The following is a 12,723-nucleotide window of genomic DNA, read 5'->3' as shown; positions in this document are numbered from 1 at the left end:
AGGCTACATTTCATGATCAACATGATCAAAAATACAGTAAAACCGTTTTATATTAAATCATTTATATTAAATAATTTCTATTTTAATGTGTAATTTATTCCTGTGATGGCAAAGCTGACTTGTCAGCAGCCATTACTCCAGTCTTCAGTGTCATATGATCCTTTAGAAGATTTTCTGGATTCTTTGATGTACAGGGGGAAACAAAAAGGTTTTCTTTAACACTGTAAAAGTCTTTACTGACAATTTTAAATGATTTAACAAAAAGTCATTACTACAGACTCCAAACTTGAACATTATTGTATTTGTGCAGCTTTTTAAGCAGCATGTGTCAAATGGTTATCATATTAATAGCTTTTAAATGACATAAATAGCACACAAGTCAAGATCTGTTATGATTAATAACCAAATCGATCAGAGACTGATTTTTTTCACTTATTTAATCAAAAGCAAATTCAAAACCCACAAGTAAAAAAAGTAATACAGTTTGTTACCATTGAAAACACTTGATGTGGTATTTTAAAGAAACTGCTTCAAATGAAACTCACCTTAAAACAAGGACTCAATTTGATACATATACAGCAATGCACATTATTCAAAGGCAGTGCAGCTACATTATTAACATAGTATGCACATTATTTCATTTCTACAATTTAGTGTTGCACAACCTCTACAAAATGCACAACCCCTACTGACTGTCAATAACGCACAACTCTGGTTTAGTATTAGAAACCAAGTTATATTCCCTCAGTTACATACAAGACATGCAAATACATGGAGTCAACACTGCTAGATTCTTTAATGACATTTCTGCACATTAATTGAACAAATTCCACAAGAATGAATGAATCAGAGCTTTCATAAACATTTGAAATACCATAGATTACATAGACATTGCCCTTGACCATCTACCATATATAGTAGTTACAATCATATTTGAAATCACAATTTCAAGCCACATTGGTAGGCCCATTTCAATTCTTCTGTTCTATCCATCTCATCCACAGGAAATAATAGTGAAGCGTTTGGACACGCAGGACATGTTATGCAACACGATACCCAGCAGAAAAATCAAAATAAACGCCACAAGTAGCACAGCGCAAACCCCAGTCCATGCTGTGGTTTTTACCTCCTCCTCCATCCCCTCCTCACCCGTGTCATCTCCCAACATGAGGCTCCGCCCATCAGAGACGTTTACTCCCTCAACGCTTTTAGGGCCAAACCGGCATGCCGGTTGTCCAGGTAGCAGTGCCCCGTCTGCGTCCATAGGGACGGGCAGTAGGTAGCAACCGTTGTTGGGTAAGTGTATAAAGATAGGGGTGTGTTCAGAGGAGTGAGAAAGACTGATAATGGAGAGTACTTCCGGGTCATCGGGAAGATGCGAGACCGAAAGGCCGCTGGGGATGTGTGTCACGCAACGACACCAAGGACAGCGGATCTCCCTTTGGCTGAGCCTCATATGGCTCAGACATACGGAGCAGCAGGTATGTTGGCAGTGCAGGAGTTTAGGAAGGCGCCGTTGGCTGAAGTAGTTGAAACAGATTTGGCACTCAAGCCTGGAGCTCTGGGACAAGGTCTCCATTGACCCTAAAACGTGGATGTTAAACATAAAACAAATCTCCTTGGTTGCTTCAATGACAGTATCCTTGGCGATTTGTAATGCCAGTGCACTTCTCCGTCGACCAATCGGTGTTGATCAGGCCGTCAGCGCTTTAATCCATGTCTGGCTCTGCCTGTGGAAGTGAGACAAGGACGTTGCGTCAAAACAGACTGTCAAGAATTTAATCCAAAGGAACACTTTTGGCACATACACAAGCAGGCAGAGGGGTTAATTTATTATGCGCTAGCTGTGAGCTGGATCTAAACTCTTGTCAGGCTTGACTTAGATGTAGATGTCCTGGATAAGTAAACAAATCAGCAGGGATTAGGACTGTCCACAGTCACCCTGCGCTTAGACACGGATCGTGATGAATGCTGAGGCTAAATTGTGTATGTGAACTAAAAACAAAACAACTTATTTGGTTAATTATCTGTAATTACTTCTCTGATTATGTGAAATGACTTGATTGCTTCACGGAGTGATTCTTACCATGGGTTTAGTGCAGATCCAACCAGGGATTTAAATCAGTCAATGAGCACAGCTGGAAATGAAGGCAGTCCAAAGGAATATCCTTCCCCATCTAATGATGAAATAACTCTGTAAAATAAAGGAAAATACATGATAATGAAAAACAAAAAGAATAGTTATAGTGGTGCAGGCATGACGTATTTTTGTAGGATGACTCGGTTAGCATCACCCTGGTTCCCTCAACAAAAACCCAATAGGATTTTTCCAGTGGCTTTTGGACTATTAACAAAAGCTTATGATTCTTAAGAGCATGATTATAAACACAACAAGGCTGTGAGTGTGACTAGTGAGTAGATGAGTTTATCTGTTTGGCTGATGTTTAATGTCCCTGACAAACTCTGTAGTCCCATTTAGCCACTTGTCGTCAACCGCCTTTTACAAAACAAGTTAAATCCGACAGACTGTGATTAGCAGTAGGCTGAAACCATAGACTGAATAAAACAGTCTGCATTTCATAATTAGCGTAACATTTACTAACATATTGGAAGTATTCGCTTTAATTGTTGACATGTCCTCAAAAATATGTGTAGGTAATAGGCCTGTATAAAACCAGGCACCTCAGCTCCACCCACATCCCGCCTCTTTGCCCATTTCCGGTTATCTGGGAGTGACGCACAGCCAAAATGGCGGCGACCAGCTCCGCCCACTTTGGCCTTCAAAAATGCTCTTCAGAAACCTACGAGTGACGTCACAGACACTACGTCCATTGTTTTATACGGTCTATGGTTTTGGCCTAAAAAAAAAATCCATCATCCTTGTCCTTGCAGCACTCTATTTAGGGGTCGTACAATTCATCCATTCTTGTAGGGAAAGTGAGGTAATATGTGCCACTTTTGAAGATGTCGTCTAGACCAGGAGAAATTAGAGGTAAATTTTAAATGGGAGGAAAGCATCTATAACATATGACCACAGAATGTCTTCACAAAAAAGTTTAAATGCATATATTTGTTTGGTTTTAGTTACTTACACTGTAAAAAATGTTACTGCTATTTACTTAAAAAAAATGATGGTAACAATATTACACAATATTTTTGAGTAGTTAAAGCTTGATTTCATTCATGGAATCTACCTGAATAAATCATGTAAAATGCCCTAATTTATTTAGTCTATGACATAATGAATTGCAATTTTTTAGTGAAATGTGCTTTTTTATTTGAAGTATTTTTTATTCTCAAGTGAATGGATATGGCCTGTTTATATTTAACTTTGAGATATATTGTTTTATAAAAGACTGTATGCTGCTAGGACAGAACAGAATCAAACTTGTTACTGCACTATTATTAGCAGAGTTATTGCTACATGTATGTAACAATATGCTTCAGAATATTAAAAAAATGCAGTTATTCACAACCTAACCATAAGCCCTACTCTTCTGCACAATGGTAACGATCAGAACTTTAACATAATAGAAACTCTTTCAAATGTCAAACATACCTGAACATTAAACATTAACAGATGTTTCCCTTTACTCAAAAACACATGAAATAACACTTAATTTCAAGATTTACTCTCCATTTCCAGCCATGCGCAAAGCATGCTGGGAACAAACAATGGTGTCTCTAAATAAAACCGCATAAATGAGCTAATTCTCTTAAAATAAAATAAATAGGTAGCCCCTTTTCCTTCATTTTATGAGGTTTATCAGTTCCTCAATTCAAGCCTTAAAATTGTGTATGTTTCCTTAAAAAAAAAAATAGGAAAATGCATCTCTTGGTTTTATTAGTGAAATGTTCTCAATATTTTCAATAAAACACTGAACCACAATTTTCTTAATAAAATATACATAATATTTTTAATGATCACCTCAATTTTTTTAATGAAAATTACAAGACTCATGATTCATCTTTTACAGTGTATGTTTCCTGTTTAATATTTTTGGCTATACATTTTCCATCTAAATACATTTATATTTCATATTATATATATATATATATATATATATATATATATATATATATATATATATATATATATATATATATATATATATATATATATATATATATATATATATATATATATATATTTTTTTTTTTTTTTTTTTTTTTTATTGTATTTGAATTTACCATTTTGTAATATATTTTGGCATTGGAAGGTATAAATTAAATATATTTATTTATAAATTTTACTTTTATTTATTTTACTTTGAAAAATATATTTTCTGTAATATGCACTGTTTACAACATATTTATTATATTTATTATTTGAAATACATATAGCCAGAAATGGATATACTGAATGGATATGGATGGATATATTATTGCTGTATGATTTTTTTTAATACATTTCATTTGATCTGTCACTTTTCACATGTGCATCTCTCAACCACAGGCAGCTGTGTAATATGAGTAATTTCTAAATGCATAATCATGTCACGTACAGTAAGGGGGTTTCAGACCTCACCCACTGACACATCTAGTACTCCTCCTCCCTTGACTGCTAATCTGTGTCTTTTGTGCTCTTTTGTTCTGCTTTTTTTTTCTATGCTTTATATCCCTCTTACACTGGTATATTCTTTTATTTAATGTTTTATATTTATGATAATATCATGGAATTTAAAGTGTCTTTATGTTTGGAAGGACACTGTATAAATAAAATGCAATATTATGTGTTCTGTTATCAATATAACCCTGTAATCAGGGTTGTTTCATTGCCATAAAATGTTGTTCAACCCAATGGGCAGCATAATCCACTTAGAGCAAGTGTTTATGTGCACACATAATGAGAGTACACATTTTCACTGGATGAAAAAATTCCCCTTACAAGCAACAGCAAAATGTGACCTAGTTTTGTTGAGCCCGCAGGCAAAATTTCTGAAACCTGCATGACACATGACTATTAGCATGCATGAAGCTGACCATTGAATGAGAGTTCAAAACCCCTCCGGCACTCATGCTTCCTTCTGACCTTAACCAATTCAGAGCTTAAAAATGTTTCCTAACCTCATCTAAAATTGATTTGAGGGCATTCGTTTCCTTCAGGTACTGTACAGCTAATATGCATTTTAATTGCTTGGCTCAATGCTTGTCACTAAGGGAGGATTATTCAAGGGAATATTCAAGACTGCAGGTGCTACAAATGTCAATCACCTGAGAAATGAATGAACACTTATCAAGCGACTAAGTTAAAGTTAAATGAATTGTGTCCACATTCTCAGCATTTCACTCCAGACTTCCTTTTGTTACACTTACAGCAATAACATAATGATGTGACCATGGCATTACAAAACAAATCAGTTATCGCAGTGTGCTCTTCTCTTTCAAGTTCAAAGGTTTACACCATGCAAGTAATTGCTCATATAAGTATAATTTCACTCCATCCCTTAAGGGGAAAAATAATTAATAATGCAATTAAGCCTGCTATTGTGGTATGAATGGACGGACGCCCCTGAGGGCTTATCCATTATTAGGTGCACATTATCTTGTGATGGAGAAGTGGAAATATGAACTTTCTCTTTGGGATTTCCAGTCAAAACACATTACAGCAATCTCATAGACGGCTTTATGGACTTACACACACAAATACTTTTAATTTACTAATAAATCTAAGGGGCTTAAAACCGTTTTTGCTAAATAAGACCAGTTTAACGTTTGAAGTCATGATTATTTCATGCTCATCAAACTAGTATCATTACAAAATCAAAAAATCAAAAAAAATGTGCATTGCAAACGAAACAAATGTGGACACTTACAAATCCATCTTGCTGTGATGGAGAATTCAGGTGATCCATAGTAATTCAGTTCCCATGAAAACAACTCCAGCTCAATTTCACATTGCATAATTTCCTTCAGCAATGCTGGTATGGCACGCAGGGGAGAAAATGTGCCAATCTATTAAGTGTCCTGTGGGCAAATTTACCAAATCAAATGAAATACTTGTGAAGGTGTAACCTTGAGAACATTTCCTAAGAGTTCTCACCTTTGTACACACATTAATCTCTGATTGTATGCCGAGCAAGCTTGCTTTCACCTGCCATATTTTCCTACCTAGACTGGAAATATTAGTGTTTTTTTTTTTACTTTTACTTTAAAACAATAGGAGGATCAAGTGCATTACGAAATACAATGGAATTTATACACTAGATGCACCTCAAGTGATATTATCAAATGTGAAACTGCTTTTCTGATTTCAGCTTTAAGAAACGTGAACCCCATGGTGGAAGCTTCACTGAGTGTCTCTCGAAAACTAAGACAATGAAACAAGCAAATAACAAACTGTCAGCTGCACGCTACAGCGAAGCATCAACCTGATGGATGCAGCTGAATCAGGGGATTTGTCAGAAAGGGGACAAAGCAAAAAATGAAAAACGACACTTAAAAACTGAGACCGTGTGGCATTCTCAAGGACAATGCGCTGATTTGAGCGGGCAGGGAGGGGAGCCATTCATGCATGCTCTTGGCCTTTACTTTTTGATGCCTTTTATTTTCAGGCAACATAGGACATCTGTGGGATATTGGTGTTAAAACTTTGCACCTCCAACATTAACCTGTGTAAACAATGCAGAAATGTGAAACATCCCAAGGCGATACGCAATTTTACGCAGCAAAGTCATACAGATTTTCATTTGTGTTTATGTTTGTACTGAAACACACTGGACTTCAACTCATCTGGGTGTGTTTGCGACAAGAATCAGATAAGCATTTAACTTTGCACTGAAATGCTGTCTGAACGGGTGTCAAATTAACAGAACCCTTACAGTGACTTAAGTACAACGCCGATCATCTATCTACACAAACACACGTTAATAAGAAACCAAACGTATAGAGAAAAGGCCATTTGAATACTGAGTGGATCAAGCAGCGTCTGATAGCAATGCACTAAGATGAGATAATGTAAGATAATATCAGTGGAATTTACTAATCCAGACCCAAGGACACAGTAAAGTCAACCAGCATCTGATATCAACATTTCTGTTAAAGTTAAATAACATAAAAACAGATTATATGAGCCAAAGGTTGGGTTTTTAGGGATAGCCAAAATATTTTTACATGTTCAGGCATTATCAGGGCATGTCTGTTTTCAAAGACAGATATATTTAGACTAGTTGTCATTGGCTGTCTCTCAAAACCTATTAAGGTGCCTACATAACATTTCTGGGCAGCATATGTGCTTTTAATGTCCAACGCGCCTATGGCTACCCAGAAAGGGTGCCATGGTAGGAAGCTCACTTTGTTTTGACACGCAGCCATTGTTGCGTGCCTCTAAACAATCAAAACAAGACTTAAACCGGAACAGAGACAGAAAGCTGCCCGAGATCATTCTGCTACGATTTAAAAGAGAAAGTAAGTTACCTAACGTACTACACTGATGCATAATACTACAAAATACAAATCTTCTCCTTGTACAGAGGATGAACTTGCTTTTAACACAACAGACTTATTACGTGTGCTCTAATGAAGTAACCTTGAGCGAAGTTTATAATACCGCAGATAAAAAAAACCGTAATGCAGCAAATATGCATCAATGCAAGTGAACAAAGACTGATAGAACATGTGTTGTAAACTCTGTTTAAGAGTTTTAAAAAATCTCAGCACTAAATTTGATGCGAATGCACACATCGAAAGCCAAGTCTTTTTATGTCTGAATCTTTGAAAGGAGGGATGAAAAACTCACCTTCTATTTGGAGATCTTCTTTGATCTATTCTATGCAAACGGTGAACATGGCATGCAGAGAAGACCGTCTCATCTGTCATACTTCCCTCTGCCTTCTTCAAAGGCTGTACTGTAAACGCTCACTGCTACTCCCACAACGCAGCCAATAGCGAGCGACATCTGCGAAGAGAACAGCCAATAAGGAAGCCCGCTAATAAGATTGCCAGCGCTTGTCGGGTCTGAACAGGTCTGATCATTTTAGTCGTTAAAGGCGGATTATATTAGTCACAAAACAAATACGTACTTGCCTCGCACGATAAGTAAAACAAATCTTCTAAATCATATAATCCTCAATTTAAGTAAACATTAAACAGAAATATTAACGATATAAAACAGTTTCCGTGTTTTATTTCTTTAGCCTATAAAGTGGGATTTATAGCATTGATATAAATCTTGAAAGGACTAAACTACTGTGAACCAGTGAAGATACTAACAATGCTGTTAGTGAAGTAAAAACTTTGTGTGCATTCTTTAGTAGGCTAGGCTTATTGCATGACAAGTTGTTTATACATTTCTATACCACTCCTCTGGGCAAAATAAGATTAAATTTAGAGGAAGCCATCAAAACAGACTATTCAAATGTCAAAGCTGTCATTCAAAGTGACATCACGGATCGCTTGCAACACTGAAATAATAAAATCAAATAGAGAATGAGGAGTCTGTATGACATTGGGCTAATATGGTAGGCCTACTTGTGTTTTTTGTAAATATAATTGCCGATGTCACTTTTGTAAATAGAATTATGGTCAGTTACATTTAAGACAGCCAGCAAACCTTTTTTTGGGATATGATTTGACTAATTTTACCAGCCTTTTTAAGGTCCACTTTACTAATCAGTGTTCAACAGATATTCTGGATCTCACAAGCCCATGTGTGCAAGCACAGACCAAAAAAAAAAAAAAAAAAAATAAATTAGGGGAGAGGCAGACCATGGCTAAAACTAGTACTAGACTAGAGAGTTCTCATTTCAAAAGTTCACCTGCAACTGAGATGCTGGAATCATGACAAGTCCACACTAATGATCTGTCCCCCACATAAATTACAAACATGGACAACAGCAGCAAACAAATTTAGTGAAGGTTTTTTATAAGGGAGAGGGAGAGAGATGAGAACCACTTACGAGACACAGGTCAAGTGCAATGCCAAGACTTTAATGACACAATAACACTGTACAGACAATTGGAGTTTTCTGCATGTCAACATTACACGATGTATAAAAAAATGCCACAGTAATAAAAACAAAGACACATCTGGACTAAGAGTGGCCAAACTGCCAAATTGTCCACTTTATTTCATCCTTTTTTCCCCCCTTGCTTCACCCCTTAAACCAGCTGCATCTCCAGTGTCAACATTTTTTGAAAAGGTCTCAGTGGGCCAGTCCTTGACCATGCAAAAATTCAGAGCCCTTACACACCAGACACGATCTACACCTCCCAGACTGAGGCACATGTGAAAGAGGCCTTGTAGGCATGGGTCAAGGCTTGGTCCAGTGAGAGCAGTCTCAACATAATATTAAGATGAATGCATTGCACCCAAAATAGAAAGTTAACTTGAACAATGGAAATGCAGCAAGGTTTACATCACTGTCATACTTTTTAGTTACAGTCAAGAACAGTGTCCATGTGTACATTCATAGTGAAGTGCATTTTACACAAGTTTAGGGTAATACATTAAGTATTACAGCAGTGCAAAATAGTTTAGTATCGTGTGCCTCTTTTCTTCATAGCACCTGATGGGACAAAGATGTTGCACAAAATAAAAAAAGATTCAGAAGCATTTTTTTTAACTTGATCAAAACCCTAAACTCACCTCTGCCCCTCTGGCAGTAGGTAAATTCAGTCTCATAGTCATCATATTCACTTCTTGGCCTTTGCTGATGGATTGTTTTACAAGTCGGCCTTCTCAATGGAGTTCTCCCTTTAGAAGTCAAAGAGGACAGAATTTAAAAGAAAGCATATTTGACACTTGCAGTGAATAACTTCAGAAGACTTTAGACATCTAGGTATGCAGTGTCTCAATATTTAAAATATATATATATATATATAAAAAACATCCTACCTTGATCTTGAGGTCCACTAACTTGCCTCCGAGACCTTGGTTTGGCACCACAACTTGCCCAATTCTCTTGGTCAGACACAACACCCTCTCTCCACTGTCGTTCTAAAAATATTTTTTTATATATTTAAATATATATAATATATATAATATTGTGATGGCATTAGAATAAAAAAAAAAAAAAAAAAAAAAAAAACACTTACCAATACAAGGCATGCACAAGGAACCCTTTTGAATTCTCTTATCGGCTTTAGCCAGAGCACCATACTCCTCACAGCATTCTCCTTTGGGATGCACCCGAGCCTGCTCAAATAGATCACAGCTCTCTTGGCCTTCGCACAGCAGCTTCCTGTGTCTGTGTTTGGCACTGTGATGTCCACAAGAAGGTAGCGCGTGCCTACTGCAACACTTCCTCTTGGAAACTCTCGGAGACTCGCAGTTACTCCGCACCTCTCCTTCGATGTCATACTCGCACTCTTGATCAGACACCTCATTCCTCTCAGGATGGCTGTGTTCAGCCATCTTACACATTCCTACCTCATCCAGCAAGCTTGACCCGCAGCACGCACAGGTTTTCTGGCAGACCAAGCAAGTTTTTTCCATACTCAAGAGCTCTTTTCGGGAACGAACGGGCACATCACTTTCAGCCAGCCTGCCACCACCCACATACACGTGCCCTGGAACAAGATCCAGATCCTCCACGTCAGTGGAGAACATTTCATCTCTGGAGGAGAGCTCATCTATGGATGGACTCAAGACACTCTGGCGCTCTTGGGTCACCTGAGGGTAGTAGCTGTAGGAATATGCGCTGCCAACTGAGGAGAGATAGTTTTGTGGGGGCAACAGAGCAGATGGAGAATCAAAGTAAACAAGTGGGTCAATCTCTCGTTCAAGACTGAGGCCAGTTGTAGTCTTATTGCAGGGCAGGCGAAGGATTTGATACGGCAGGTCAAAGTCTTCAGAGAACTTTATAAGAGGTTCCATTGCTGCAGCAGCATCAGTTGACACTATATTCTGCAACTGCTCATCACATGGTTCCTCCAAATCATGGCTCTCTGTTGGATCTGCAGTGCTTTTGACTCCACTACAAAACATATTGCCAGTTGCACTGGTCACAGACTTCCCATTTTGGCAGCATTTTACATCAGTAACACTCTGCTGGTCATCTTCCTCATTGACATCCTCTTCCTCATGGACAGAGGAACTGTCAAGGGGCAGCACATCTGATAACACGCATTCATCCAGTACACCCTGGCTAGACTCTGCATCATACGCAGAGTCGCTGTAGGTTGTGGGCCTTGTGACCTCACTGACCTGCTCTTCCTTGCCTTCCTGAGAGGTAAGCTCTAATTTAGAGTCCTCGTTTAAACAAGCCAGCTTCTCTCCCTGCACTACATCAGGGGTAGAGGAAACAACCGTGTTAAGCCCCTTGTCACCTTGTTCACAGGCCTTAAGACTCTCAATTTTGTCTATCAGTTTGTTGACTGAATCACTAGGATCTGTTTGGACCTCAGAACAGGCAGTCTCCCTATGCATCCCAGCATGTTGAACGTGGTGGCGGACGCGCAAGTCGTAGGATGCAACGGAGGGATAATGGGGGTTGATTCTTCTGTAATCGATTGGCTGCATGGGTGCATGTGGAACCACGTACCCAGGATACTGCATAAACTGATAAGGGGCCATGTAGGGACGGCCATAGTGCAAAGCTAGAACAAAAGAGCGAGAGAGAAAAAAACTAGAGGAAATTAACAACAAGCAAAGTCTCAAACAGACTGAAAAAAAAAAAATAAAAAAAAATAAACACTAACCTGGCCCTGGAAAGCCATAGTGGCCATACGGATTCATGGGCCATTGATACATGAAATATGGCTGAGATGGTGGCTGAACATAGAAAAAAGGTCTGGTGTGGTTTACTGGAAGGTGAGGTTGCCCAACTCCCATGGATTGTGAAGTGTTGTTTATGCCTAAAAAGGAAAGAAAAAAACTATATAGTATATAGATAATTACAGTGTTCCTGTAGCTCAAACAGTAGAGAAGAGCATGGAGTTAACAATGCTCCAAGGTCATGACTCATGGGTTTGAGTTCTAGGAACTGCATGAACATAGGCCCTACAATAATATTGATAATGTCATCATCTGGTTTAAGGTGAGCTCCCATCCTAACCAGCTTAAAAAAGTACACACAAAAGTCCCCAGAGGGTTTACCAGGACGGACACACGCACACACACAGCTAAAAAGCAATAAAACAACTTAAAGCTTTTTCATTGGTAAGAGAGAAGTTTGAGAATGTTACCTTCCATTTCTTGTGAGGAGACGAAGAAAGACAGCACAGGATACAAAACACCGCAATACTGTAAAAGACATGCCTGACTCAGAACATTCATTAAACTAACAACATCAGAAAAGGGCACAATTAGCCCATCTTAAAATAGACAGGCATGTAATAGCCTACCGTTCAAACATAGAATGCTTTCATATTAAGACAAAAACAGCAACAACAAAAAAAAAAAACCAAGACTAACCTTAGATGTGACTGTGACAAAGTGGACTTAAATGTGTATACAGCGAGAGCGACTAACTCTGTCGTAATAACTTTGCACTTCAGATTTATAGATTTCATGCCTGTTTCCAGAGACCCACATTAATGCAATCAAATGGCAGCCAGCAGGTGTACCCAATTTGTCATATTAAGCAAAGCACTCACGTCAGTTATCATTATCATAAGCAGATTACGCTATGCCTCGACATGTAACATAAAGTAACTATCATATTATTATTACAATGTTGCTCAATTTATCACACGTGTCATTTGTTTGGTATTACAATTAAATTTCACACGACTTTGTTTTCTGTTGACACTTCATTTTACATTTCGGTAACTCTTCCTGTC

The 12,723-nt window shown here is 38.0% G+C and overlaps 2 protein-coding genes across 2 annotated transcripts; both read right to left on the bottom strand.

Moving 5' to 3' along the window:
• Window positions 1–511: 511 nt before the first annotated feature.
• rnf152 (ring finger protein 152) lies at window positions 512–7,844 on the bottom strand. The gene is made up of 3 exons (XM_079875886.1): window positions 7,739–7,844; window positions 2,087–2,194; window positions 512–1,730 (listed from the first exon to the last, which is right to left on the bottom strand). Exon 3 carries the CDS (start codon window positions 1,604–1,606, stop codon window positions 995–997), a length of 612 nt encoding a protein of 203 aa, XP_079732012.1. The 5' UTR covers window positions 1,607–1,730; window positions 2,087–2,194; window positions 7,739–7,844; the 3' UTR covers window positions 512–994.
• Window positions 7,845–8,909: 1,065 nt separating this feature from the next.
• Window positions 8,910–12,608, bottom strand: buc (bucky ball). Its single transcript, XM_079877636.1, has 7 exons — window positions 12,356–12,608; window positions 12,127–12,184; window positions 11,641–11,796; window positions 10,036–11,538; window positions 9,836–9,937; window positions 9,587–9,694; window positions 8,910–9,506 (listed from the first exon to the last, which is right to left on the bottom strand). Exons 2-7 carry the CDS (start codon window positions 12,131–12,133, stop codon window positions 9,475–9,477), a joined length of 1,908 nt encoding a protein of 635 aa, XP_079733762.1. The 5' UTR covers window positions 12,134–12,184; window positions 12,356–12,608; the 3' UTR covers window positions 8,910–9,474.
• Window positions 12,609–12,723: the final 115 nt, after the last annotated feature.

Source organism: Squalius cephalus (assembly GCF_949319135.1).
Source record: "Squalius cephalus genome assembly, chromosome: 7".
Lineage (NCBI taxonomy): Eukaryota > Metazoa > Chordata > Actinopteri > Cypriniformes > Leuciscidae > Squalius > Squalius cephalus.
Note: the sequence above shows the minus strand (reverse complement) of the source record. Positions and strands in the feature narration are given on the sequence as shown.